The sequence below is a fragment of the Myotis daubentonii genome, chromosome 1, assembly GCF_963259705.1.
Source record: "Myotis daubentonii chromosome 1, mMyoDau2.1, whole genome shotgun sequence".
Lineage (NCBI taxonomy): Eukaryota > Metazoa > Chordata > Mammalia > Chiroptera > Vespertilionidae > Myotis > Myotis daubentonii.
The window spans coordinates 233,720,903-233,747,223 of record NC_081840.1 but is presented as its reverse complement, the minus strand read 5'-3'; the positions used below and the strand labels follow the sequence as shown (position 1 = coordinate 233,747,223).

At 62.7% G+C, this 26,321-nt stretch overlaps 2 protein-coding genes across 3 annotated transcripts; one reads left to right on the top strand and one right to left on the bottom strand.

Moving 5' to 3' along the window:
- The first annotated feature begins 177 nt into the window (after positions 1-177).
- Positions 178-16,498, top strand: IDUA (alpha-L-iduronidase). Of its 2 annotated transcripts, none has more exons than XM_059677910.1 (14): positions 178-464; positions 1,234-1,374; positions 11,840-11,922; positions 12,096-12,203; positions 12,656-12,751; positions 12,867-13,069; positions 13,153-13,332; positions 13,423-13,639; positions 13,902-14,114; positions 14,210-14,331; positions 14,421-14,546; positions 14,623-14,699; positions 15,056-15,156; positions 15,300-16,498. In XM_059677910.1, the coding sequence occupies exons 1-14, from the start codon at positions 292-294 to the stop codon at positions 15,404-15,406; spliced, it is 1,947 nt and encodes a 648-aa protein (XP_059533893.1). In that variant the 5' UTR covers positions 178-291; the 3' UTR covers positions 15,407-16,498. The 2 variants fall into 2 exon arrangements, with proteins under 2 accessions (XP_059533893.1, XP_059533891.1); XM_059677908.1 differs by having other exon boundaries at positions 11,837-11,922.
- SLC26A1 (solute carrier family 26 member 1) lies at positions 1,747-5,896 on the bottom strand. The gene is made up of 3 exons (XM_059677902.1): positions 5,796-5,896; positions 4,479-5,087; positions 1,747-3,975 (listed from the first exon to the last, which is right to left on the bottom strand). Exons 2-3 carry the CDS (start codon positions 5,061-5,063, stop codon positions 2,464-2,466), a joined length of 2,097 nt encoding a protein of 698 aa, XP_059533885.1. The 5' UTR covers positions 5,064-5,087; positions 5,796-5,896; the 3' UTR covers positions 1,747-2,463.
- Positions 16,499-26,321: the final 9,823 nt, after the last annotated feature.

Sequence of the window (26,321 nt, the reverse complement as noted above, 5' to 3'; positions counted from 1 at the left end):
ATCCAACCTCGCGGCGCTGGAGCCCAGAGAGACCCCGCCCGGGGTGCCCGGCCCCGCCCACCGGAGCCGCACCCGCCCCGCCCCCTCTGCACTGTCCCCGCCCCCCGCTCGCACCCCCCGAAGCCCCGCCCCAGCCCCGACGGCCGGGCGCGAGGGTCCGCCCCTCGATGGCGTCAGGAGGCGCGCGACCCGGAGGCGGAACCGCCGGGCATAGCGCAGATCTCGGCCCCGGGAGCGCAGAGGACCCCGCGGGCTTGCAGGGGCCCGGGTGTCCCCGCGCCGCGCCCGGCCATGCGCGCCCTCGCCCCCGCCCCCGCCGTGCGCCCCCCGAAGCCCGGGGCGCTGCTGCTCGCGCTCCTGGTCGCGCTCCCGGCGGCTCTGGCCGAGGCCCCGCACCTGGTGCGCGTGGACGCGACTCGCGCGCTGCGGCCCCTTCGGCCCTTCTGGAGGAGCACCGGCTTCTGGTGAGCGCCGCGGGGCCACGGACACGGGGCTGGGCGGCCCCTGCGCCCCTCCCGCCGAGCGCTCCTCTGTCCTGAGCACGTGCCCGGCTCCCGCCTCTCCGGGACCCCCTTGTCGCGCGTGGAGACACAGGCTCCTGCGCCATAGCACACAGGAGGCGCTGCCAAGTGAGGAAGGCGGCCCAGGCGCCCACTCCTTCCGCTGAGGCCCACCCTCACTCAGTGGGGGTCTCCTCTGTCCCCGCTCCATGCGGCTTGGGGTGCCTCGGGGGTTTTCTAGCTGAGGGAGGACCCGGTGGTGGAGGCCTGGGCCGGGCTCTGAGTTTGCCTGATGGCAGAGTCGGTGATGGGAGGCAGCCAGGCCTGGGAGGGCCCTGTCTCAGGACACTGTTCTGCCACCCAGAGCCTCCCAGGGGAGCCCCAGGGACGTAGGACATCCCTGCCCTGGGGCCTGTCCCCATCCCTGTGGGTCCCCAGCCCCCTCTGTGTCCGGCTTCGAGCCCAGCTCCGCAGCTGCCGCAGCCAGGAGCCGGGTGGGGGGGATGTAGTCCTCTCTCCTCGGGAGCCCCCCCCCCCAAACCGGAGACCGCACACCACTTCTGGCCTTGGGGTCGGTGTGCCCACCAAGGAGAGCGTCATTCACTGGCGGACACTTCCCGTCTGTCTGCCGGAGCCGTCTCTGGCCGTGGCTCTGTCTGCGCCGATGTTCGTCAGGCTGGTCTGCGGGCCCCGCGCCGAGACTAATGCTCCCACGCCCTTGTTCTGTCCCCAGCCCCCCACTGCCACACAGCCGGGCTGACCAGTTCGACCTCAGCTGGGACCAGCAGCTCAACCTGGCCTACGTGGGCGCCGTGCCTCACGGCGGCATCGAGCAGGTCCGGACCCACTGGCTGCTGGAGCTCGTCACGGCCAGGTGGGTGGTGGAGGGGTGGGCAGTCCGGAGCGGCTGGGCAGAGCCCACCGTACGGAGACAGGACCGAGGCCGTGCCCATGGAGGACAGTGCAGTGCGGCTGTTGGGGGGCACCGGCGGAGGGGAATCTGGCTCCCGGGAGCCCTCGCCCCCACGCTTCCTAGCAAAGTGTCCTGTGGGGATGGGAGGACGTCCTCCCTGGCTCGCGGGGCCGTGGGTGCTAGGCCGTCCGGGACGGGCACTGCTGGCTTCCTGCTGGTCACCTGGAGCTCAGGGTGGGGCTGGGTCCCGCCGCCCTGGCTCTGTGGCTGGACCGCTCCAGCGAGTATTCACACTTGGACCCTGTGCCGGGTTTTTAATTTTTATTATTTTTGTTTTTATTGATTTCAGAGAGGAAGGGAGAGGGAGAGAAAGATAGAAACATCAGTGATGAGAGAGAACCATTGACTGGCTGCCTCTTGCACGCCCCCCGCTGGGGATCGAGCCTGCAACCCAGGCGTGTACCCTTGACCGGAATCAAACCTGGGACCTTTCAGCCCACAGGCTGACGCTCTGTCCACTGAGCCTAACCAGCTAGACATGTGCTGGGTGTTCGTGAGTCGGGCTGTGCAGGGATGTGGTGCCCACGGGCCGACTGAGGTTACGCTGGTCACACCAGGGCCTTGGGCCCTGCAGGCCTAGCCGGGGCCTGGGCCCAGGTGTAAGGGACACTTGGGTGTGTGTGTTGGGGGAGCTGCCAGAGACACAGACGCCCAGGCCCTGGCCAGAGCTGCCCGCTCTCACCGGTGGGAGGGGCTGCGGGGGCCCAGGGCCCAGTGTCCTTCTGGCATCTGGCAGGCCACAGGGTTGTCTCGGGTCCTCGTTCAAATAAGACAGTAACACTGGGTGTCAGCCTGGCCCCCGCGACGCACAGCGCCAGGATCCAGCTTCGCACAGAGGTGGCGTCTGTTTTAAAGGCTCCCTTGTCCCTCCCGGGAGGACATGGCACCATGCCCGGGAGGAGTCGGTCTGGGTGATCGGTGGTGAGGGTGGTGCTGTGAGGGGTTCGGCGTGGGCACCCCTGGGACTGGGTCTGGGCGGTGCCGCCTCCGCTACAGAGAGGAGTTGGCGGGCGCTGGCTCCCTGTGCCGGGCTCGGGCCGCCTGCACGGCGTCGTGCACGCTGTGGAGCAGCTGCGCCTCCTCCCCCGCGCCCTCCTGGCCGTGCCCCAGGAAGCCCCCTCTGCGCAGGGCGTCCCTCACCGGGGGGCTGCAGCAGGCCAGCAGCAGGGCGATGCCCAGCGCCCCGTAGTCTCTTCGCAAGTCCCGCAGGGTGGCCAGGCCGGCCGCGTCCAGGAATAGCAGCGGGGCGCAGTCGATGACCACCGTGTGGAAGCCCGCCGCCGGTGCGGGCACCAGCGCGGCCGTGCTGCTCGCTGGGCCCCGGTCCTCGCTGACCAGGGGCTCCGGGCCCCGCCCCGCCCTCCCGGCAGCCGCGCGCCCCGCGTCCAGCCCCGTGAGGCTGTAGAGGGAGCTCAGGAAGAAGTCCTTGTTGGTGTAGCAGAGGGGCCCTGCGAAGCGGAACACCTGCACCCCGGGCTCGGGGACCAGGCCTTCGAACTCCGCCGTGTCCTCGTAGGAGCAGGAGCCCCCGATGCGGGCGAGCAGGGCGGCGCGGGGGCGCCGGGTGCGGCCGGCCAGGCTGAGCAGCGAGAGGAGCAGGCCCGCCAGCAGCCCGCCCTCGGTGCTGACCAGCACGCAGGTGGCCGCCGTGGCCACCCAGACCAGCGCGTCGGCCCGGCTGAGCTGCCACAGCTGCGGGACGTCCCGGGCCTTGCGCAGGGCCCCCCGCAGGCTGACGACGATGACGCAGGCCAGGACGCAGCGCTGCAGGTCCCGGAACAGCGGCGCCAGCCACAGCAGCACCAGCAGCACCACGGCGGCGCTGACCACGCTGGACAGCTGCGTGCGGCAGCCGGTGGCCGTCTTCACCAGGCTCTTGGCCAGGGCGGCGCTGGTGGCAAAGCAGTGGAAGAAGGCGGGCAGCACGTTGCAGCAGCCCACGGCCAGCAGCTCCTGGTCAGCGCGCACGGAGTAGCCGTGGCTGCGGGCAAACATCTCCGCCAGCGAGACGGAGAAGGCGGAGCCCACGAGGGCCAGGGGCACAGCGTCCAGTGCCACGCGCCACATCAGCTCCGGGTCCGGCACCCGCGGGGGCACGAAGCCGGTGGGGATGTCGCCGGCCACGCTGGAGCCGAAGCGGGCGTGGAGCTGCCCGAAGTGGGACACAAGCGTGGCCGCCACAATGACCAGCAGCTCCGTGGGCAGCGGCACCCTCAGGCGGTGCCGGCAGCGGTCCGAGAGCTCCTTGGCGGCCAGCAGCACGGCCAGGCACACGGCGCTGGTCAGCACGTCACACAGGTTGGCCTGCCCGGCGCTCTGCAGCAGGCTCAGCCACGTGCGGACCACCAGGCCCAGCCCCTGGTGCCGGGGCACCCGCACCCCCAGCAGGTGCCTCAGTTGGGACGTCAGGATGGTCACCGAGGCCCCCGTGGCGAAGCCGTCAAGCAGTGGCTGCGAGAGGTAGGCGGACAGGAAGCCCAGGCGCAGGACGCCCAGGAGGACCTGTGGGCAGAGGGTCGTGAGGGCAGTGGCTGTCCGTGGCAGCCAAAGGGGTGGCCGTGCAGAGCGCCTGGCCAGCCACGGGAAGGCACCTCCTGCCCCACAGTGGCACTGTCCCCTCCCGAGACCCAGAGCCAATGGAGGGGGCCTTGGGGCTGCGGTGGACGGGCCGGTAGAGGAGAGGGCGGTATGGGGGGGGCCCCAGGAAGGCAGGCAGCTCCCAGGGTCCCACCGGGGGCAGGAAGCCTGAGGAGGCCACGTGGGTTAGTCACACTCCGGCCACCTGTCCCGGCTCAGGCCGCCGCTGGCCACCAGGCTCCATGGGCCCCGGGCACCCTCAGCCCGGGTGCTCTGCCCCGGGCGCCATCTCAGGCCTACCTCTGCCCATCCAGTTCCTTCAAGGCTCCAGCCCTGTGCTTCCCCAGGCTTGGCCCTTCCGGGCCACAGTGAGCACCCAAAGGGGCCCCCCCAGCAGCTCGGCGGGACCCCTGCGGCCGGCTCCTCACCTGGTAAATCCCAGCCATCAGCGTGAGGGCGGTGGCCACGCGGATGGCATAGCAGTCGTGCCCGCAGTCCCGCAGCCCGGGTGCCAGGCTGGCCGCTGAGGCGTTGAGGGCGCTGCCGTTGTCCCCGGGCCCGGCGCCGTCCTGGGCAGGGTCGAAGCCAGCCAGCAGGAGCTCCCGGTCCACCACCTGCCCCACCATGAGGCAGAGCAGGCTGAAGATGCCCACGGAGACGTGGCGGGAGGTGCCCATGAGGAAGTAGATGAGGTTGGCGAGGAACGACGTGTAGAGGCTGTAGACGGGCTGCAGCCCTGCCAGCAGCGAGTAGGCGATGGCCTGGGGCACCAGGATGATGCCGATGACCAGCCCGGACACGACGTCGCCCGCCAGGTCCTCCCGCGGGCTGTACCTGCGCAGCCAGCGGGTGGCGGGGAACAGGCCCTGCACCAGCGCCCGCGCCCCCCGCGCGCTGCACACGCAGCTCCGCCGCAGCCTGGCCTTCAGCGTCCGGCGCAGGCCCGGGGGCGGCGGGGGCCGCCGGCGGACCAGCACAGGGGCTCCGCCCTGCTGCTCGGGGGACACGTCCATCGCGGGAGCGAGGCCCTCGGAAACCTGCCGTGGAGACGTGGGTGTCCACCCTGGGGCCGTAGGAGGCTCGTCACGGACCCAGGCTCCGCCGCGCCCCATCCAGGCCCAGGCCCCGCCCTCACCCCTCACGCTACGCCCCCTTCAGACCACCGAGCCCCCTCTGCCCTGTGGCCCTGGGGGGACGGAGGCCGGGGAGGGAGCGGCAGCCCTCGCCTCCTGCCAGGCCCCCTGGCACCTGCTTTGCTGTCCGTTCCGGCTGCAGGGCCCCCTTTCCACGTGTGAGGCAGCGCTCCTGGTTTTGCCTCAAAATACACGGGTGCACCGTGCAACACGCGAGCTGGGCCGTGCCTGCCGTCAGGCCCAACCCCGTCCCCGCACTCGGCACAGCGAGCACGCCGGCCCGGCTGCTCAGCTCGGCCCTGGGCCCCTGACGCTGCGCTCACGGTGACCTCACGCCTGGTCACTCCCCTGTGCTGAGAGCACTGAGGGCTGGGCCAGGACACGGGGCCTGGACTGCCCGGGGCGTGGAGGGTGCGAGGCGTGGGCACAGCCCCTGTGGACTCCCGTGGCTGTTCCCTTTAGGGGACGGAGGAAAGCTGTTTCAGAGACCTCACCACAGGGCCTGGGACTGGTTAGTGCCACCGCCTTGTGCCTGCGGGCCCCCCACAGAAGCCTGGCCTTTCCTCTCCCCAGAGAGCCTTCAGGTCCACACAGGCCCTGCAGGGCTCTTACCTGAGGGAACCCTCACGGGTCGGGCTCAGTGGGTAGTGAGGGCCGGCGGCTGTCTGTCCTCCCAGGCCCGGCCGGGTCTGCTGGTCGGCTGGACCCCGAGCCCAACTGCAGGCAGTGCTTGGTGGTTGGCTGGGCTGGCCATTAACTTATTTACCCCGGAGACTGCTGAGTCATGGGTTCCCCCAGACTTACCCCAGATGCGTGTGACCAGAGCGGCCAACCTGGGGGGTTGTACTGTAATCAGAGGCCCCGAATAATTACATGTGTGGCCTCCAATAGGCTCCAGCCTCCCGGGAGGGGGCTGCAGGTGGGGGACGGGCTGCAGGTGGGGGATGGGCTGAAGGTTGGGGAACCACTGCCCGGGGCAGCACGTGGCTGGGCAGGATGCTTGGGAGGAGGCCCTGGCACCCCGGACCCTAAAGAATGGGTGTGGGCCAGCGGGGACCAGGGAAGGGATCCCCGACATCCTCCCTGTCCTGATGGGAGACAGGCTTGGTCCACCCTGGGACATGGCAAGGGCGTCCTGGCCTCTCTCTGTTCTGTGTGTTTTTTTTAAATATATTTTTATTGATTTCAGAGAGGAAGGGAGAGAGAGAAACATCAATGATAAGAGAAAATCATCGACTGGCTGCCTCCTGCACGCCCCCTACTGGGTATCGAACCTGCAACCCAGGCATGTGCCCTTGACCGGAATTGAACCTGGAACCCTTCAGTCCGCAGGCCGACGCTCTGTCCACCGAGCAAAACCAGCTAGGGCTGTTCTGTGTCTGTTTGAAAGGCTGGTGTGTGTGTGTGTGTGCTGCCAAGGGCAGGGCGTTGCCAGGTGCTGACAGACTCTGGGACCAGCCGGGTGTGGGTCCGGAGTCTGTCCCCCGAGCCCGACCACCCTTTGTGAGTGGCAGCGCCTGGCTTCCTGCGTGTGCGCTCCCCTCTGGAGGAAGGGCCCGCCTGGCAGGGCTGGCACGAGGTCCGTGCCCCACACCACACGCTGAGGGCAGGCTGCCGTGTCTACAGTGGTCACTCGGAACGTCAGCCCCCCGCTTTTTAAATGAAGGAGTGGGTGAGAAGGGGACGATCCCACGGGGTGCTGAAGCCTCCAGGGCGCTGCCATCCTGGAGGGGGTGGTCCCTTTGGTGCTGGAGGCCTGAGCGGGCCTGGGCTGCTGTCCGGAGGCCCTGGCCCTGGCCAGCTGACCCTCCCATCCCCACGGGAGCTGCCAGAGTCAGCAGCCAACCAGCCCGCAGGACTCTGTCCCGCCAGATGGGACGGTGAGAGGTTGAGGGGCCCCCTCCGGACCCCATCTCACTCAGCCCATTTGGGGGGGCTCGGCAAGCCTGCCTACGGGACCGGTCCTGGACCCCAAGCCCTGGGCCTGGCTGGGGAGACCAGAGCCCCATTTGGGGGCAAAGATGGGAATAGTGCCCAGGGTGGCTGGCCAGGGACCCACTCGCCCTGGGGAGCTGTGTGCCAGGACAGGAGCCTAGTCCACTGGCCCAGCCTGGGTGGGGAGAGTCGGATAAGGTGTACTTCTGAGGGTGGGGTGAGCGCAGCTACTGAGGGGTCATAAAACATTTACACCCTGAACCAGCTACCTGACAAGGGCAGTAGGAACTCCCAGGTGCCCGGAGCCCATGCTGCCCCTGGCGGCTGGGCTCCCTGCCTGGGGTGGGGAACAGCAGAGCCGAAAGGCATGGGGGTGGCTGAGTGTGGACCTATGAACCAGGAGGTCACGGTTCAGTTCCAGGTCGGGGCACCTGCCGGGTTGGGAGGCAGCGGATCCATGATTCTCATCATTGATGTTTCCATCTCTCTCCCTTCTGCTCTGAAATCAATACTATCAATACTGTATATATATATAAAAGGCATGGAGGGTTGCGGGGTGCAGACACGTGCATGGGGGCTGGGAGTGATGAGCATCGGTGCTGGGACAGGATACGGGGGGCTTAGGAAAGGGGTTATTTGGGGGGAAACCTAATGTAGGAGGGGCCCCTCCTCCCTTGCAGGAGGGGGCAGGGCCTGGGAGGCTGTCTGGTTTGTAGCACCTGTGGCGGAGTCTGGGCAGGGGGGTACTGCAGGGGGGCTGTTTTCCGTGCACCCACACCAGCGCCCCATCCTGTCCGCTGCGTGGGGCCGGGCCGCGGCTGTCCTCGGCCGTGTGGACGGGGCCTGACACCCCCCAGCTCCCACCCGGCTGAGCAGGTGAAGAAACTCACTGAGGTCGCAGCTGCCCTTGGAGAGGGCAGGGCCCCTGGGTCGCACGCCCTCACCCACAGCTCCGCCTGCCCTTCTGCCTGGTATCCCATTCGATGACAATGCTGTGCTGTGGTCTGGCCAGGCACGTGGGCACGTGTCTGGGCCCCCCGCCCCCGCGCCCCTCCCCCCAGCTGCAGGCTTCTGGCTCAGGGCGGGGGCTGGGGTCTCCAGGGCCTTCCACCCGCCGCCTGCCCATTCCCTGCCACACCCACGCGGCTATTTCCTTAATATCTGTCTTCAAGCCGAGGTTTTTATGGTTAAGGACAGTTATTTGAGAAGGAAACACCATTCGTACAAGTAAAGAGAAGCCTCCCGACCCGGTTCAGTCTCCAGGGCCCGGAGGACAGACCCGAGTTTCCCCGAAAGCCCCGCCGCAGCGCGAGTGCGAGCGCTCAGCTCCCGGGCTCCAGACGGAAGGCCAAGGCCGAGCAGACCCGCCTCCCGCTCGCCCGCCCGGTGGCCTGACACCCTCCCACCCCATCCCGCGGGCAGACCGCGCCTCCGGCACGCCATCCCCCCCCCCCCCCCCCCCGCCATGCCCGGCTCTGGGAGCCCGCGGTCCGGGTCTCCACCTGCACATCCCACCGCCTGCCTCGCGGGCGCGCGCACTCCGCGTCCCCCGCGTCCCCCCGCCCAAGCACCGGCGCCTGGCTGCTTCCCGCCCGCACCGAGCACTCACCGGCGGCGCAGCTCCGTCCTCCGCCACGTGCTCAGGCCCTGGGGTGGGGGTTCCCGGGCCGCGCGCTGTGAATGAGGCCCTTGTGCTGCGGCCGCCGCCCTGGCCACGTGCGGGGGGCGACTCCACTGCCTCAACCCAGGTGCTGCCCGGCCCAGGCCATCAGGATGGAGGGGCCTGGGGGTCGGTCCGTGGCCAGGCCCGCGGGTGTGAGCCAGGCCTCTCTGCAGGGGGAGTGCTGGGAGGGGCAGTGCGCTCACCTCACCGCTCAGCCCCCTGCCGCCACTGCACACACCGCCTCCCTCCCAAACGGCGGAGGCGCCAAGGACTGCTCCAGGGTTCCTAGCCCCCGCCTTGGGGTGTCCTGGCCCCGGGGCCAGCCGACATTCAAGTTCACCAGGTGACAGGCTGGGCACACCTCTGCCCCTGGGGCTCCCCGGGGGCACCCCACCGGCCAGGGCAGAGCAGGGACCACATTTAGAAAGGCTTGCGGGGCCCAGCGCTGTGTGGGCGGGTGTGCAGGGACCTGTCTTCACGTTGCACTTGGTCACCATTGTTTGCCCCTGTCTCTCCGTCCCGCCCCCACCACACATCTGTGGGACTTTGGCACCCACCTGCTGCGTGCATTTAATTTTTACCCAAGTGCTTGTTAAGTTTTCTCTTTTGGTACCGGTTGTGACCTTTGGATGGGAGGGAGGTGGGTGGAGGTGTGTATCCTCGCTGTGCGCACGCCTGTCTGTGCACACGCCTGTCCTGCTGGGCTCATGCCTGTCCTGCTGGGCTCACGCCTGTCCTGCTGGGCTCATGCCTGTCCTGGGCACACGCCTGTCCTGCTGGGCTCATGCCTGTCCTGCTGGGCTCACGCCTGTCCTGCTGGGCTCATGCCTGTCCTGTACACACGCCTGTCCTGTGTACACGCCTGTCCTGCTGGGCCCAGAGCCGGAAGGAGCAGGAGGGTGTGCATGTGGGTGGACTTTGCAGTCAGGCCCAGGCTCTGCCTTGATGGGGTGCTGTGTGGGTCGGGGAGAGGACCTGGGAGAGGTGTTGACCTGTTCGTGGGACAACGCTGGCTGGCCAGGCTGTGAGTGGGCCGGAGACAGACAGACAGGGTTTTGGGCCTGACCCATGTGACTCCCCCCTCCTCCACAGCGCACAGGCCACTAACCCGCTGCCATCACCCTCTTACCACCCACCCGGCTGTCACCCTCAGCTGTGGGTGGGCCGGGCAGGCCCTCAAGGGGAGCCCTCAAACCCCTGGCTCCCCACCTGCCTGGGCTCCTCCTGCTTGCCAGGCCCACAGCCTGACCAAGGACCACCCGCTCCCTCCCAGCCCCAAGCCAGGTCCACCGCGGATGCCCACCTTTGTGGCCTATCTTACTGCTGCACACCCCTGCCTGCCTCTGCCGCCTGCGCCCCTGCCTGCCACACTGACCAGCTGAAGCAAACGCTGTGCTAGACCACCCCAGCTCCCCGGCTCCATCAGCAGGTGCTGGTTCCCCCTCCCTCTCAGCCCTCCCCCTCACCCCCTCTCACCCCTCCTTCTCAGCCCTCCCCCTCAGCCCTCCCTCTCAGCCCTCCTGGTCTGACCACCACACCTGCCCCTGGGGGCCATCTTCTGGCTCCAGTGAGCACCAGGGGGATCCTTTCAAAACACGGCAAAGGCAAAGACTGTGAGGACAGGAAAGACGTGCTTGTCACGGGTGTGGGTGCAGGGCGGGGGCAGGGGAGGCTCGAGGGCCCTGAGGCTGCTCTGTGTGACCCCCTAACTAGAGGGGTCACTGGACACCTTTCCAAACCCGCAGGGTGCACACCAAGAGTGGCCCGAGCGCACACCGAGGGCCCCGGGCGATGACGTGCCAGTGTCGTCTCGTTGGTCGTCACCAGTGTCCGCGCTGGGGGGAGGCTGATAACGGGAGGCTGTGCGGGGCAGGATGGGAGATTTCTGAACCTCCCTCAGTTGTGCTGTAAACCTAGAACTGCTGTAAAAAAAGTCTTAAAAACAAGCAAACCAGCCCTGGCTGGCTGGGCTCAGTGGATAGAGCACCAGCCCACAGACTGAAGGGTCCCAGGTTCGATTCCGGTCCAAGGCATGCACCTGGGCTGCAGGCTCGATCCTGGCCCTGGTCGGTCATGCGGGAGGCAACCCATCGTTGTGTCTCGCTCATATTGGTGTTTCTGTCTTTCCCTCTCCCTTCCACTCTTTCTAAAAATCAGTGGGAAAATGTCCTCAGGTGAGGATTAACAACAACAACAAAGACAAGCAAACACAAGAAGTCCTGGCACTGCTCTGCCCGGGTCTCCGATAGGGCTCCCCACTTCCTCCTGAGTCGGGGTCCTTCCTCACTGTGGCCGCCAGGCCCCGTGTGACCTCATCTCTCACACCCGCACCCCGGTGCTGCCCCAGGTCCGCTAGACGCCCTTCTGCCACTCCGTCACCACGCGTGCGTCCGCCTCCGGACTCCACACACGGTCCCAGCTGGCCCTGCGCACTCATGGCTGGTGTGTCCCCTCACGTGGGGTCCTGGATGCTGCCTGGAAGGCCCGCCCGCCTGACCCTGGCTCCCTGGCACATCCCCCTCCCAGCACGTCTCATTTGTTTCATTGCCTGGCGATGCCCGTGTCCTCTCCAAACGGGAGCCCCGAGGGAAGTGGGCCTCCGTCTGGGATGCGTGCAGGGAGGGGAGGCTGCCTTCCCCCACTCCTGCCTGCCCAGGTTGCCCCTTGGAGCGTGGGGGAGGGGGCGGGCGCTGGCCTCCAGGGGGGCAGAGGAGAGCAGGTCCCGTTGGCCATTGTCCCCCAGCCCCTGGTCCCGGCCAGCTGTCTGTAGGATGCCGGTTCTGCCTCCTCTATCCTGTTGCATCTGTCTCAGGCTTGTCTGCCTGCCCCACACCTGCCCCTGGCTGTTCAGAGCCCGGATGGCTTGGGGTGGGGAGTCCAGGACAGGCCCTAGTTCGCACTAGGCTGTGAGGGATAGGCCTCCACAGCTGGGGTGGGGCCCGTGAGTCTGCGCTGAGTCCTGTGTGCACCTGTGGACTCTCCACCCGCGTGAACGTGGCCTCGGTTCCGGCCCCGGCTGCCTCTTCCGGCCCTGACATTCCGTGTCCTTTTACAGCAGGTCGGCTGGGCAGGGCCTGAGCTACAACTTCACTCACCTGGACGGGTACCTGGACCTTCTCAGGGAGAACCAGCTCCTCCCGGGTGAGTGCGGCCGGCCTCGGCCCACACGGCGCGCTCTCCCGCGACCTGGCCCCTCTGGGTCCTGGCTGGTTGCTCCCCGGGGCTGGCCTTGGCGCGACATGGTGGGGCCGGGCCGGGCAGCATGGGGCTGTGTGGGAGGTGGGCAGCAGGACAGAGGGCCTCCCGTGTTGCAGGCTTCGAGCTGATGGGCAGCCCCTCTGGACACTTCACCGACTTTGAAGACAAAGGGCAGGTGTTTGAGTGGAAGGCACTGGTCTCCCTCCTGGCCAGGAGGTACATCGGTGGGTGAGGAAGCGGGACCTGGAGGACGCGGGGGCTCCGGGCTGGCTGTCCTCACGCACCTCTGCAGCCTTCTCACCAATCTCTGTCGTGAACTTTTAAAAACTCTCTATTTTTATTGACTTCAGAGAGAAAGGGGAGGGGGGAGAAATATCAGTGATGGAGAGAATCATGGGTCAGCTGCCTCCTGCACGCCCCACACTGGGGATGGAGCCTGTAACCGGGGCACGTGCCCTGACCAGGAATTGAACTGTGACCTCCTGGTTGATAGGCTGACGCTCAACCACTGAGCCATACTGGCCGGGCGTCTGTCATGACCTTGATGGGGAGGGAGGTCAGGGCGGTGGGCGGGGGCAGACTCGCAGGAGTCAGACAGCCCTACACCCACACCCCAACCCTGGGCAGCCCTGCCCCAGGGGAGGGGCCCACGCGCCACCGCATGGACACACTGCAGGGAGGTACGGACTGGAGCAGGTTTCCAAGTGGAACTTCGAGACGTGGAATGAGCCGGACCACAAGGACTTCGACAACGTGTCCATGACTTTGCAAGGTGGGCGGGCCCCCGCGACCTAGGCGTGGAGGGGGCGGGGCCCCGGGACCTGCGGGTTGAGGGGCGGGGCCTCCGGTGCGAGGATGCCCATCCTGACCCCCCCCCCCCCCCACAGGCTTCTTCAACTACTACGACGCCTGCTCCGAGGGGCTGCGCGCCGCCAGCCCGGCTCTGCGCCTGGGCGGCCCTGGGGACGCCTTCCACCCGCCGCCGCGCTCCCCGCTGAGCTGGGGCCTCCTGGCGCACTGCCACCACGGCGCCAACTTCTTCACCGGGGAGCTGGGCGTGCGGCTGGACTACATCGCCCTGCACAGGAAGGTGCGCCCGGGCCCTGCGCGCCCCGGGGCGGGTGGGGCGGCCTCCGGGACGCCGGCCGTGCTGAGGCCGGGCTGTGACCGCAGGGTGCGGGCAGCTCCATCGCCATCCTGGAGCAGGAGGAGGAGGTCGTGCAGCAGATACAGCAGCGGTTCCCCAAGTTCGCCGACACCCCCGTTTACAACGACGAGGCCGACCCGCTGGTGGGCTGGGCCCTGCCGCAGCCGTGGCGGGCGGACGTGACCTACGCGGCCCTGGTGGTGAAGGTGGGCCCCGCCCCGGGCGGGCGCGGTTCCCTGGCGGGGCGGGCGGGGCGGGGGGCGGCGGCCCGGGTCCCAGCCGCCTGGTGCCCACAGGTCATCGCGCAGCACCAGGACCTGCTGGTGGCCAACGGCAGCGCCTCCGTCCGCTACGCGCTGCTGAGCAACGACAACGCCTTCCTGAGCTACCACCCGCACCCCTTCTCCCAGCGCACGCTCACCGCGCGCTTCCAGGTCAACAACACGCGCCCGCCCCACGTGCAGCTGCTGCGCAAGCCGGTGCTCACGGCCATGGGGCTGCTGGCCCTGCTGGGTGAGCCCCCGCCCGGCCCGGGTCGCCTCGCCGCGGGGCTGGGCGCGCACCGCGGGCTGGGCCGGACCGTCATGCAGGCCCTGAGGAGGCAGGGGAGCCGGTGGACGTGCCCGGCTGGGGGGGCCGCAGAGGAGGCGGTGGGTGTGTCCGGGACCTGCTGGCGGGGGACCCCGGTGCAGGGGGGCAAATGGAGGGAAGCCAGGCCCTGCGCGGGGGGAGGGACGGCAACGCCCGTGTGGTGACTGCCGCCCGCGCCCCGCAGACGGCGAGCAGCTCTGGGCCGAAGTGTCGCAAGCCGGGGCGGTTTTGGACGCCAACCACTCGGTGGGCGTCCTGGCCAGCGCCCACCGCCCCGCCGGCCCCGCCGACGCCTGGCGCGCCACGGTCCTGGTCTACGCGAGCGAGGACACCCGCGCCCACGCCAACCGCAGCGCCGCGGTGACTCTGCGGCTGCACGGGGTGCCCCCGGGCCCGGGTGAGCGAGGGGCTCTGGAGCGGGGTGTGGCCCCGGAGTGGGGTGTGGCCCAGCTGGACGGGCCTGGGGCGGGGCCTCATTGTCCGGCTCCGCAGGGCTCGTGTACGTCACTCTCTACCTGGACAACCGGCGCTGCAGCCCCCACGGCGAGTGGCAGCGCCTCGGGCAGCCGGTCTTCCCGTCGCCGGAGCAGTTCCGGCGCCTGCGCGCGGCCGAGGTCCGCGGGAGGGGTGCGGGGTGGGAGGTGGGCGCGGACGGCGGGGCTGCCCTCGGGGCCAGGGCCTGAGCACCCGGCTCGGTCCCCAGGACCCTGTGGCCACCGCGCCGCGCCCTTTCCCCGCCGACGGCCGCCTGACGCTGCACCGCGAGCTCCCGCTGCCGTCGCTGCTGCTGGTGCACGTGTGCGCGCGCCCCGAGGAGCCGCCGGGCCAGGCAAGTGGCGGCCCGGCCCCGCCCCCCGCCCCCACCCCACCCATCCTGCCCCGTCACGCCGCCTCCCTCTTCCCAGGTGACGCGGCTCCGAGCTCTGCCCCTGACCCGTGGGCAGCTGCTGTTGGTCTGGTCGGATGAGCGCATGGGCTCCAAGTACGTGAGTGTGGGCGCTCGGTGCCCCAGCCCCTGCCCGGTGCCCCCCCGTCCTTCCCCAGCACATGCTCCCCCAGCGCCTGCCTGCCCACGTGGTCATGCCTCTGTAGCCCTCACCACCCGGAAGGCCACGCCCTCCCCTCACACACCTGCCGCCACTGTGTTCATGACGTCACCTCTGCCTGATGTGGGGGGTGGGCTCCAGCCCCTCCCCCCGGCCGGTGTGGCCTGTCCTCACAGCTGGCAGAGAGCCCAGGGCCCCGGGGGAGCCAGGAAGGAGGCTGGAGGGACTAGGCTCTGGGGGGCCTGCACCCCAACCACCTGGACCCCAGCCCTGGTCCCGGCTGACCTCCCAGGTGCCTGTGGACATACGAGGTCCAGTTCTCCCCGGATGGCCAGGTGTTCGCGCCCGTCACCCGGAAGCCGTCCACTTTCAACCTCTTCGTGTTCAGCCCAGGTGCGTCCGCCACAGCTCCTGGGGCTCTGCCCGTTGCCCGTGGGGTGGGGCCTCTGAAGCCTGCGGTCAGGGGCGCCTGGAATTCCGTGTGGGTTCAGGCGGTCGTGTGCTCCAGAACACGCATGTACCTTTTGTGTCCCCAGACACGGCCGCCGTCTCTGGCTCCTACCGGGTTCGAGCGGTGGACTACTGGGCCCGGCCAGGCCCCTTCTCGAACCCAGTGCAGTACCTGGAGGCCTCTGCCCCCTGAGGGCCCTGCTGTCCAGGGCCTTTGCGCCTGTGCTGACCGGGGGGCTGGACCAGCACCAGCTGTCCGCTGGTTGTCAGATCTGCTCTCTCCTCCCGCCTGATCACTCACCCCCTTCAAGTGCCTTTCCACACCTGGGCCTGGGAGTTGACTTTCGTGGACAGACACTGGCTGGAGCAAGTCTCCCTGCTTCCCTCCCACTCAGACCATCCCCCCCTCGCCTCCCCGCTCCCCGCGGGTGCCAGGGTGGGAAGCAGGCGGAGGGGCCGAGGCACAGCTGCCATTAGGTGGTCCCCTGCCCAGCTGGGGTCTCTGGTGGTACCCCATCCCACCTTCTGCCCAAAGGGGGGACCCACTTCCTGAGGCCCAGCTGGGCTCTCCCTGCACCTGCCAGGTGGGGGCAGGCTGGGCTCCGGGCTGCCTGGCACAGACTGTGGCCAGCAGCAGAAAAGGCCGCCAGTGGGCTGTGCCCGCTCCCACGGACATCCTGGCTCCTTATCTGGGCCCGGAGGGAGACTGATGGTGAGCTCAGTTGAAGACAGTTTGGGGACATCTATAGAGCTGTGGGCAGGGGCAGGGCTGCCACAGGGGCAGTGTAGTACCAAGCCCCCAGCCCGCTGCTCCTGGCAGACAGAGCAGGTGAGGGACCACTAACTGCAGACCAGAGAGGTGTGGAGAGCTCACTCGGGCAGGAGCAGAGACCTTGGGCCTGGGGTCCCTGTGGGTGGCGCGGGGGGTGTGGAGGCCTGATCCCACTCCTACCCACCGCCCTCTGGGCTGCCCTGCGCTCAGATTGGGAGGGGATGGGTCTGGAAGGGCAGGCAGAAGACAGGGCCCCGTCCGCCCCCAGGCTGCCCATCCAGTGTCTATATGAAAAGGTCAGCAGGGCCTGCGTGGCTCGGTGGTTGAGCATCGACCTATGAACCAGGAGGTCGCAGTTCAATTCCCGGTCAGGGCACATGCCTGGGTTACAGGCTCCATCCCCAGTGTGGGACGTGCAAGAGGCAGCCAATCAATGATACTCTCTCATTGGTGTTTCTCTCTCCCTCTCCCATCCTCTCTGATAACAATAAAAATATATTTTAAAAAAAGAAACGTTCATGGGCCACCAACTCCTTGTCATGGGGGGGAGATACCAGCTTGGTCGTATGTCCATCTGAACCCCAGAGCCAGCACCTGTCCCCATGTCCCTTTCCCCAAGTGGATGCCTGAGCGCTCGGGTGAGCGGACAGGCTCCTTCTCCGCTCGCCGACGGTGCCATCTCCGTGGCTGCCTGTGTGCGGCTGATCTCCACGTATAGGACCCGTCATCTGGAGTAGGGATCTCCACGTACAGGACACGTCGCCTGGAGTAGGGATCTCCACATACAGGACACGTCGCCTGGAGTAGGGATCTCCACGTACAGGACACGTCGCCTGGAGTAGGGATCTCCACGTACAGGACACGTCGCCTGGAGTAGGGATCTCCACGTACAGGACACGTCGCCTGGAGTAGGGATCTCCACGTACAGGACACGTCGCCTGGAGTAGGGATCTCCACATACAGGACACGTCGCCTGGAGTAGGGATCTCCACGTACAGGACCCGTCATCTGGAGTAGGGATCTCCACATACAGGACACGTCGCCTGGAGTAGGGATCTCCACATACAGGACACGTCGCCTGGAGTAGGGCCTACTCATGACACTATTGTCACCTCTTCCGAGGCCCCATCTCTGAATAGGACCACTTCTGGGGTGCTGGGGGCTAGGCCTTCAACATATGAACTGCGGGGGACACGATGCAGCTTACTGGCCCTGACCTGTGTCCCCTGGTGTCAGGACCCATCACCCCAACGGCAGAGCTGAGCCTCTCCACCTGCCGGGTCAGCGGCCTGAGGACCCCGCGGTCAGGGACCACCTCAGCTTCCTGCTCACAGAGGGGGCTGGGTTCCCTGGTGACCACGTCCTTCCTCGGACAGCAGGGCCTGCAAACACCGAGCGGAGATCCCGCGGGGCAGTGAGGGGTGGTGGGTGGCCCTCCCCCTTTCCTCTTCTCCAGCCCTGAGCGCTCTGGCTCCCAGCAAAACAGCAGCACACATTCAAGGCTGCACCTCAGCTGTGGGTTCCGGGCCCAGCAGCTGCCACCTGTCCTGGTCCGATGGCCCCTCCTTGGGAGGTGGCCGTGGCTTGAGGGCAGTCATCTGCTCCGTCCCTCTGTCCCCAGGGGGAAAGCCACCGTTTCCGCCGTGACTGGCTTCCGTGTAGCCAGGTGGCCATCAGGCTGCTGTGTTCCCTTTGCTGGTTGGGGCTGGGCGTGGCGCTGTGCTGAGGTGGGGAAGGCCACATGAATGGCTCACACAGCCTCTGCCCTGCTGCCACGGCCACTGGCACCTGGGCCCCGTTTATGAGAGTCCCAGAGGGGAGGCTCCTGGGATCAACAAGGCATTTCTATGGGGCACGGTGCCCTCACCCCAGACTCCCCCTCCACCCCCCACCTCGTCTTGGGCTTTGAGTCTGGTCAACTGGTCTACCTCCTGGCTGCTGCCCCTGGGAGAGCCACACGGGCCTCTGTGCCACCTGGTCCCACCCTCTGAGATGCGGGTGTGTGTACCCGCTGCCATAGCCCCGTCTGTGCTGTTCCCTTCTCTCCGGGCAGCCGACAGGGAGCTCGGGCAGCCCAGCGCGGGCAAGGAGGGCGGCACGTCAGCGGAGCTGGAGCCTCTGGTCCAACATGTGACTCATTTCTGGACAGAATGCTGCCTGCACTTGGCGCGCGCTGGGTGCTGGGGTCACACCCCGGGTCAGGCAGTTCCCAGAGCTCAGCTGCAGGCCTGAGACTTTTTCGGTTGGAGGAGGGTTGACAGAGAGGACTGAGCGGGTCTGCCTGGGGTGCCGGGGTCCGGGCAGGGGCCTTGCTCTCGGTGCTGCCGAGGCGTCTCTGCCTCCGCTGCTGCAGGTCACCTGAGCCCCCAGAGCCGTCTGCCCACGCAGGGGGTGGGGGCCACGGCACACCTGCACCTGCTGCAGAGGCTGTCTTGCCAACGTGACCTGTTGCCCAGGAAACGGGCCTCCCAAATCCACAGTCCCACCAGGCACCGGGCCTCTTAGAAGTGGGCAGAGTAAGGTACAGCGACTTATTCCACTATTTTTTTTAATGGTTGTATTGATTATTTTAGAGAGAGAGGAAGCGAGAGGGAGAGAGAGAAACATCAATGAGAGAGGAACACCAATCCGCTGCCTCCTGCACGCCCCCTACTGGGGATCAGGTCTGAAACACTGGCATGTACCCTGACCCCTGACCGAGAATTGAACCGTGACCTCCTGGTTCATGTCGATGCCCCACCACTGAGCCACACTAGCTGGGCGGCTTAGCTCACATTAAATGGGATCTCCCCACACTTCCGACACTGCAGGATCCCTGGCACCTCCCTGAGGCTCCTGACCTCAGGGTGGGTCCCCTCGCCTGGTGAGCACGTGAGTGACTTTCGCTGCCCGGGCCAGTTAGCGCGATGGCATTAAGGAAACCAAGCTCTCTGCATCCTAGAGCGTATTAATACAGCGGGAGCCTGGCCCGTGGGGCTCGGGTTGAGCGTCGACCTATGAACCGGGAGGTCATGGTTGGATTCCCGGTCATGCCCAGGTTGCGGGCTCCATCCCCAGTGAGGAGCATGCAGGAGGTGGCCGATCAAAGATTCTCTCTCATCATTGATGTTTCTCTCTCTCCCTTCCTCTCTGAAATCAATAAAAAATTTTTTTAAAATATATTTTATTGCTTTTTTACAGAGAGGAAGGGAGAAGGATAGAGTTAGAAACATCAATGAGAGAGAAACATCGATCAGCTGCCTCCTGCACACTCCCTACTGGGGATGTGCCTGCAACCAAGGTACATGCCCTTGACCGGAATCGAACCTGGGACCCTTGAGTCTGCAGGCTGATGCTCTATCCACTGAGCCAAACCGGTTAGGGCAATAAAAATATTTTTAAAAAGGTAACACCTTTATGGAGGCTTAACCCACACGACAAAGTGCGCTATTTAATAAGGTTTTTATTACTTTTTTTAAATATGTTTTATTGTTGATGCTATCACAGATCTCTCCCATTTCCGCCCCGATTATAATTATTATTGATTTGAGAGAGAGGGGAGAATCATCAACCATCTGCATCCTGCATGCCCCCTGCTGGGGATGGAGCCCACGACCCAGGCCTGTGCCCTGACCAGGAATCGGACCCGCCATGTCTTGATTCATAGGACAACACTCAGCCAAACGAGCACATCGGCCAGGGCGCGAACGGCACTGTGTCAATCAAGCATTACTATTGGATCAATTTTGACATGTGGGCGTCATGGAACCATGACCACTGTCTGTGTAGCAAATGTTTCTGTCCTCTCATGCCCCTCCCCCCACACACCTCCCGCAGCCCAGCTCGGCCACTGGACACGGGCTTTGCCCAGAATGTCCCGTCGCACGGGCTACATTCTAACGGACTTTCCTCACTCAGCACAATTGTTTCAAGATTCATCTGTGCTGCTCTGTGGAGCACTCCCTCCTCTTTTTGTTTGTGAGATACACACACACACACACACACACATACACACACTGAATGGCCAGATTATTATGACCACCCCATCAGTACTTCGTTGGGCCACCTTTTGCCTTCAATACTGCGGCGACTCTTCTTGGCATTGACTCCACGAGAGGTTGAAAGGTGATGCGAGGAATCTGACCCCATGCCTGATGAATAGCACTGTCCAGTTCTGTGAGATCTGATGGTTGTGGAACCAGCTGCCTCATGGCTCTTTTAACTTCGTCCCACAAATGCTCCATTGGATTGAGATCTGGTGATTGTGGGGGCCACCTATGAAAGGTAAAGTCCCCATCATGTTCTTGAAACCACTCCTGCACAATGCAAGCACCGTGGCATGGTGTATTGTCTGGTTGGGAGAAGCCATCTGATTGGGATACGCCATCAATATGATAGGATGAACTTGATCAGCAACGATACTTAGGTATGTTGTGCTATTCAGACGTTTATAATGATCTGGTCCTCTAGCAACTTCAGTGGGAAATTATAGCTAATTTGCCTACAAACATCAGGTGGTCATAATAATCTGGCCACTCTGTGTGTGTGTGTGTGTGTGTGTGTATGTGTGTGTGTATCCTATCTAATAAAAGAGAAACATGGTAATTAGCGTACGTCCGCTACCCTTCCCATTGGCTAATCAGCGAGATATGCAAATTAACTGCCAGTCGAGATGGCGGCCGGCAGCCAGGCAGCCTAAAGCTAACATGAGGCTTGCTTGCTTCAGTGATGGAGGAAACCAACGTTCCCTGCCTGCCTTGCCGGCCTCTGAGCTTGCAGTTTGAAACATTGTTACAAATATAGAAGCTAAACAAAACCCCAGAAACCTGCTTTCAGCCCACCGGGATCTCAGAGCTGGAGTTGATACAGTGTTTCGATTATAGAACCCAAACAAACCACACATACACACACACACACACACACACAGCAGAAGCCTCAGAGCTGAAGCCAGAGCTAAAGCTGGCCCAGAATAAAAAAAAAAAAAGAAAAAAAGGAGCAGTTGGGAGCTTCAGTCACCCACCAGCCTGAAAACAGCCCTCAGCCCCTCACCCAGACTGGCCAGGCACCCCAGTGGGGACCCCCACCCTGAAGGGTGTGTGACCAGCTGCAAACAGCCATCATCCCCTCACTCAGGCTGGCCAGGCACCCCAGTGGGGACCCCCCCACTGATCCAGGACACCCTTCAGGGCAAAACACACGGCCCCCACCCGTGCACCAGGCCTCTATCCTATATAGTAAAAGGGTAATATGCCTCCCAGCACTGGGATCAGCGGAGCCGCGAGGCCTCCCAGCACTGGGATCAGTGTGACAGGGGGCAGCGCCCAAACCCCCTGATCGCCCTGTGGCTCTGTGTGTGACAGGGGGCGGGGCCAAAACCTCCCTATCCGCCCTGCTCTGTTCATGACAGGGGAAGGTGCCCCAACCCCCTGATCAGCCCTGCTCTGTGCCTGATACGGGGGAGCTCCCCAACCCCCTGATCGCCCTGCGGCTGTGTGTGTGACAGGGTGCGGCGCCCCAACCCCCTGATGGGCCCCGCTCTGTGCATGACAGGGGGCAGCGCCCCAACCCCCTGATTGGCCCTGCTCTGTTCGTGACAGGGGGTGGCGCCGCAACCTCCCCATCGACCCTGCCTTTAGTGTGACAGGGGGTGGTGCCCCAACCCCCCAATCGGCCCTACCCTGAGCGTGACTGAGGGTGGCATCGCAACCTCCCAATCCGCCCTGCTCTGTGCATGACAGGGGGCGGCGCCCCAACTCCCCAATCGGCCCTGCTCTGAGCCCGACCAGGGGCTGCACCTAGGGATTGGGCCTGCCCTCTGCCACTCGGGACCAAGCCTAAGCCAGCAGGTCGTTATCTCCCGAGGGGTCCCAGACTGCGAGAGGGCACAGGCCGGGCTGAGGGACTCCCCCTCCCCCCTGAGTGTACAAATTTTTGTGCACCGGGCCTCTAGTATATATATATGGTTTTTAATATATTTTGTATATTATATTACAAGGGAGAGGGGGAGAGAGAGAAACAATGATGAGAGAGGATGATTGGTTGGCTGCCTCCTGCACGCTCCCTACTGGGGATCAAGCCTGCAACCCAGTCATGTGCCCTTGACTGGAATCAAACCCGGACCCTTCAGTTCACAGGCTGACGCTCTATCCACTGAGCGGCACCAGCCAGGCCGCTCCCTCTGGGAATCGAACCGGGACCTCCTGGTTCATAGGTTGACGCTCAACCACTGAGCCATGCCAGATGGGCCAGTACCTTTTTTGGGGGTAGATTTTGCAGAATTTTCAACGTAGATGATCATGTCATTCCACGTATTTCTGTACAATCGGTGCCGGCTGAGCCTCCCTGACCGTGTTGGATGGCGTGGAACGAGCAGCCCATGCCTGGCTCTGATTTTGGGGGGAAAGGGTTCGTCTGGAACAACTCGGGGTGGTGTTGACCGCACTGTGTGGGGTGCATTCACCAGGCGGGGAGGTCCTCAGGGCTTCGTGTGCTGCGAGTTGTTTATTTAAAAATCAGGCATGGGCGGTGGATTCTGCCATTGCCTTTCTGTGTTTATTGAGAGAATCACGCGGTTTGTCTGACTGTGAATATAGCAGCTCACGTTGACCGGGGTCCGGGGTGAGCCCCGCGTTGCACCCCGGGGCGAGCCCCCCTGTCCTCAGGCATCACCCCTCTTATGTTGTCGGGTCTGATTAGCGCGAGTTAGCGATGGCAGCTCTGTGTCCAGCAGACGCGGCTCTGGCTCCGGCCTCGTGGAGCGCGTTGGGGTCCCTTCTCTCCGAGGGGTGTTATTTCCTCGGAGATTCTGTAGAATTTCTCAGGGAAGCCCTCCGAGCCTGGTGTTTTCTCTGGGGTAAGGTTTTTTTTTTTTTTTTTATATATATATTTTATTGATTTTTTACAGAGAGGAAGGGAGAGAGACAGAGAGTTAGAAACATCGATGAGAAAGAAACACCGATCAGCCGCCTCCTGCACATCTCCCACTGGGGACATGCCCGCAACCCAGGTACATGCCCTTCACCGGAATCGAACCCGGGACCTTTCAGTCCGCAGGCCGACGCTCTATCCACTGAGCCAAACCGGTTTTGGCGGGGTAAGGTTTTTAACTAAAAATTCGAATTATTTAATAGTATAAGCAGGTGACCTATTTCTTCTAGACTGAGATTTGGTAGTGTTTGTTTTTCAATGAATTTGCCCTTTTCATCTAAAGTGTCGAATTTTTTGGCACAAAGTTGCTCATAATATTTGCTATTATGCTCCTAAAGCAGTGGTTCTCAACCTGTAGGTTGAGACCCCTTTGGCGGTCGAACGACCCTTTGACAGGGGTCGCCTAAGACCATCCTGCATATCAGATAGTCACATTACGATTCATAACAGTAGCAACATTACAGTTATTAGCAACGAAAATAATTTTATGGTTGGGTCACAACATGAGGAACTGTATTTAAAGGGCCAGAAGGTTGAGAACCACTACTCTAATGTGTGTCAAATCTGTACTGATGTCATGTCTCTCATTCTTTTTTTCTTTTTAATTAAATCTTCATTGTTCAGATTATTACATTTGTTCCTCTTTTTTCCCCCCATAGCTCCCCTCCACCCAGTTCCCATCCCACCCTCCTCCCTCACTCCCACCCACTGTCCTCATCCATAGGTGCACGATTTTTGTCCAGTCTCTTCCCGCATCCCCCTCACCCCTTCCCCCCCACCAAGAATAGCCAGTCCACTCCCTTTCTATGCCCCTGATTCTATTATAATCACCAGTTCATTCTGTTCATCAGATTATTTACTTGATTTTCAGATTCACTTGTTGATAGATGTGTGTTTGTTGTTCATAATTTGTATCTTTACCTTTTTCTTCTTCTTCCTCTTCTTAAAGGATACCTTTCAGCATTTCATATAATACCGGTTTGGTGGTGATGAACTCCTTTAGCTTTTCCTTATCTGTGAAGCTCTTTATCTGACCTTCAATTCTGAATGATAGCTTTGCTGGATAAAGTAATCTTGGTTGTAGGTTCTTGGCATTCATCACTTTGAATATTTCTTGCCACTCCCTTCTGGCCTGCAAAGTTTCTGTTGAGAAATCAGCTGACAGTCGTATGGGTACTCCCTTGTAGGTAACTGAGTTTCTTTCTCTTGCTGCTTTTAAGATTCTCTCTTTGTCTTTTGCTCTTGGCATTTTCATTATGATGTGTCTTGGTGTGGTCCTCTTTGGATTCCTTTTGTTTGGGGTTCTCTGCGCTTCCTGGACTTGTAGGTCTATTTCTTTCACCAGGTGGGGGAAGTTTTCTGTCATTATTTCTTCAAATAGGTTTTCAATATCTTGCTCTCTCTCATCTTCTGGCACCCCTATAATTCTGATGTTGGTACGCTTGAAGCTGTCCCAGAGGCTCCTTACACTATCTTCATATTTTTGGATTCTTTTTTCATTTTGCTTTTCTGGTTGGGTGTTTTTTGCTTCTTCGTATTTCAAATCTTTGACTTGATTCTTGGGGTCCTCTAGTCTGCTGTTGGAACTCTGTATAATATCCTTTATTTCAGTCAGTGTATGCTTAATTTCCAGTTGGTCCTTTTTCATAACCTCGAGGATCTCACTAGATTTCTTGAGGGTCTCACTACATTTATCGGCGGTCTCGCCAGTCTTTTCGAGGGTCTTACTAAATTTATCGGCGGCTTCTAGAAAGTTCTTGAAAAACCTTAAAAGTGTGGTTTTTAACTCTATATCCAGTTGTTTGCTTTCCTCCATTTCTGTCATTTGTGACCTGTTTCTTTGTCTCCGCATTTTTTATGCTTCCTTGTGTTGATAGAGTGGCTTTCTGTGCTAGGTGTCCTATAGGGCCCAGTGGCTCAGCCTCCCCAATTACCTGAGGTGGACACTTCTTGGTGCACCCCCTTGTGGGCTTTGTGCACAGTCTTGTTGTAGTTAAGCCTTGATATAGGATCACTGGGAGGAATTGACCTCCAGGCCAATTGGCTGTGAGAATCAGCTGTGTCTGCAGTGGGAGAACTTCTGTGCTGGAGACACCCCTCCTGGGGCAAGACTTGCTTCAATGGGGCTTTGGTGCTCACTGAGTCTGCCCCCTGAGTGTGTCCCTTATGGGTCCGAGGGGTTGCAATCTGGATGGTCCCACTCTGGCCACCAGGTACACAGGCTCCTGGATCTCTCAGGAGGTGCTAATCTAGCCTTTTCCTGAGGCTACCCAGCAGGAGCTCAGCTGTGAAGGAGTACAAGTTGCCCTGGGGACTTGGGCCAGCTGCAAGTTTGTTAGGTAATTTTCAGATCGCAAAAGCCTCCATGCACAGCCTGGGCGGGGCGGGCTCCCAGGGGATCAACAGGGCGGAGCAAACAGCTGTGGCTGATCGTCAGTCCAGCCCTAAGAGGCCCCGAGTCTCAGTGTCCCGGTAATCGCTGCAAGCACCTCTGAGAGAAAGCCGCCCTCGAGATGCGAACGATGCCAGACAGTCTGGCCTCTCCCCGCATCAGTCCGGGTCCCCAGAGACTCGCCCGGAACTGGAGTTCAGAGCAGTCGGGAGTTTGAGACTCCCCCCCGATTGAAAAAGCCAACCGTGTCCTCAGCCGCCAGCCCTCTCCGCCTCCGCCTCCGTACCTCTGCACTTTACTTCTGCGCCTCCTCTGAGTCCCGGTATGCTTTTCTCTTTCCTTCTAGTTGTAGAATTTCCACTCAGCCAGCCTTCCTGTGGTTCTGGATGATGTCCGTTTCGTCTTTTAGTTGTATTCTTGAAGTGGTTGTGCGAGGCAGCAATCTCCGGTGTTTGCCTATGCCGCCATCTTGGTTTCTCCCTCTCATTCTTAACATCAATGATTTGTGTCTTCTCTCATTTTCCTCAGCTACATCTGGAAGAGATTTATCAATTTTTATTTATCTATTTTTATCCTCCCCTGAGGATATTTTTTCATTAATTTTTTAAAAATATATTTTTATTGATTTCCAAGAAGGAGAGAGAGATATCGGCTGCCTCCTGCAGGCCCCCTACTGGGGATCAAGCCTGCAACCTGGGCATGTGCCCTTGATCAGAATCTAACCCAGGACCCTTCAGTCCTCAGGCTGATGCTCTATCCACTGAGCCTAACTGGCCAGGTTCCATTAATTTTTAGGAAGAGTGGAAGAGAGAGGGAAAGACAGAGAGAAACATCGATGTGAGAGAAACATTGATTGGTTGCCTCCTGCACGCACCCCGACCAGGGCCTGGGCCAGGGAGGAGCTTGCAACCGAGGTACGTGCCCCTCACCAGAATCCAACCCGGGACCCTTCGCTCTATCCACTGAGCCAAACCGGCTAGGGCTCGATTTTTATTCATCTCAAAGAACCAGCTTTTTGTTTTCATTAATTTTCTGTAT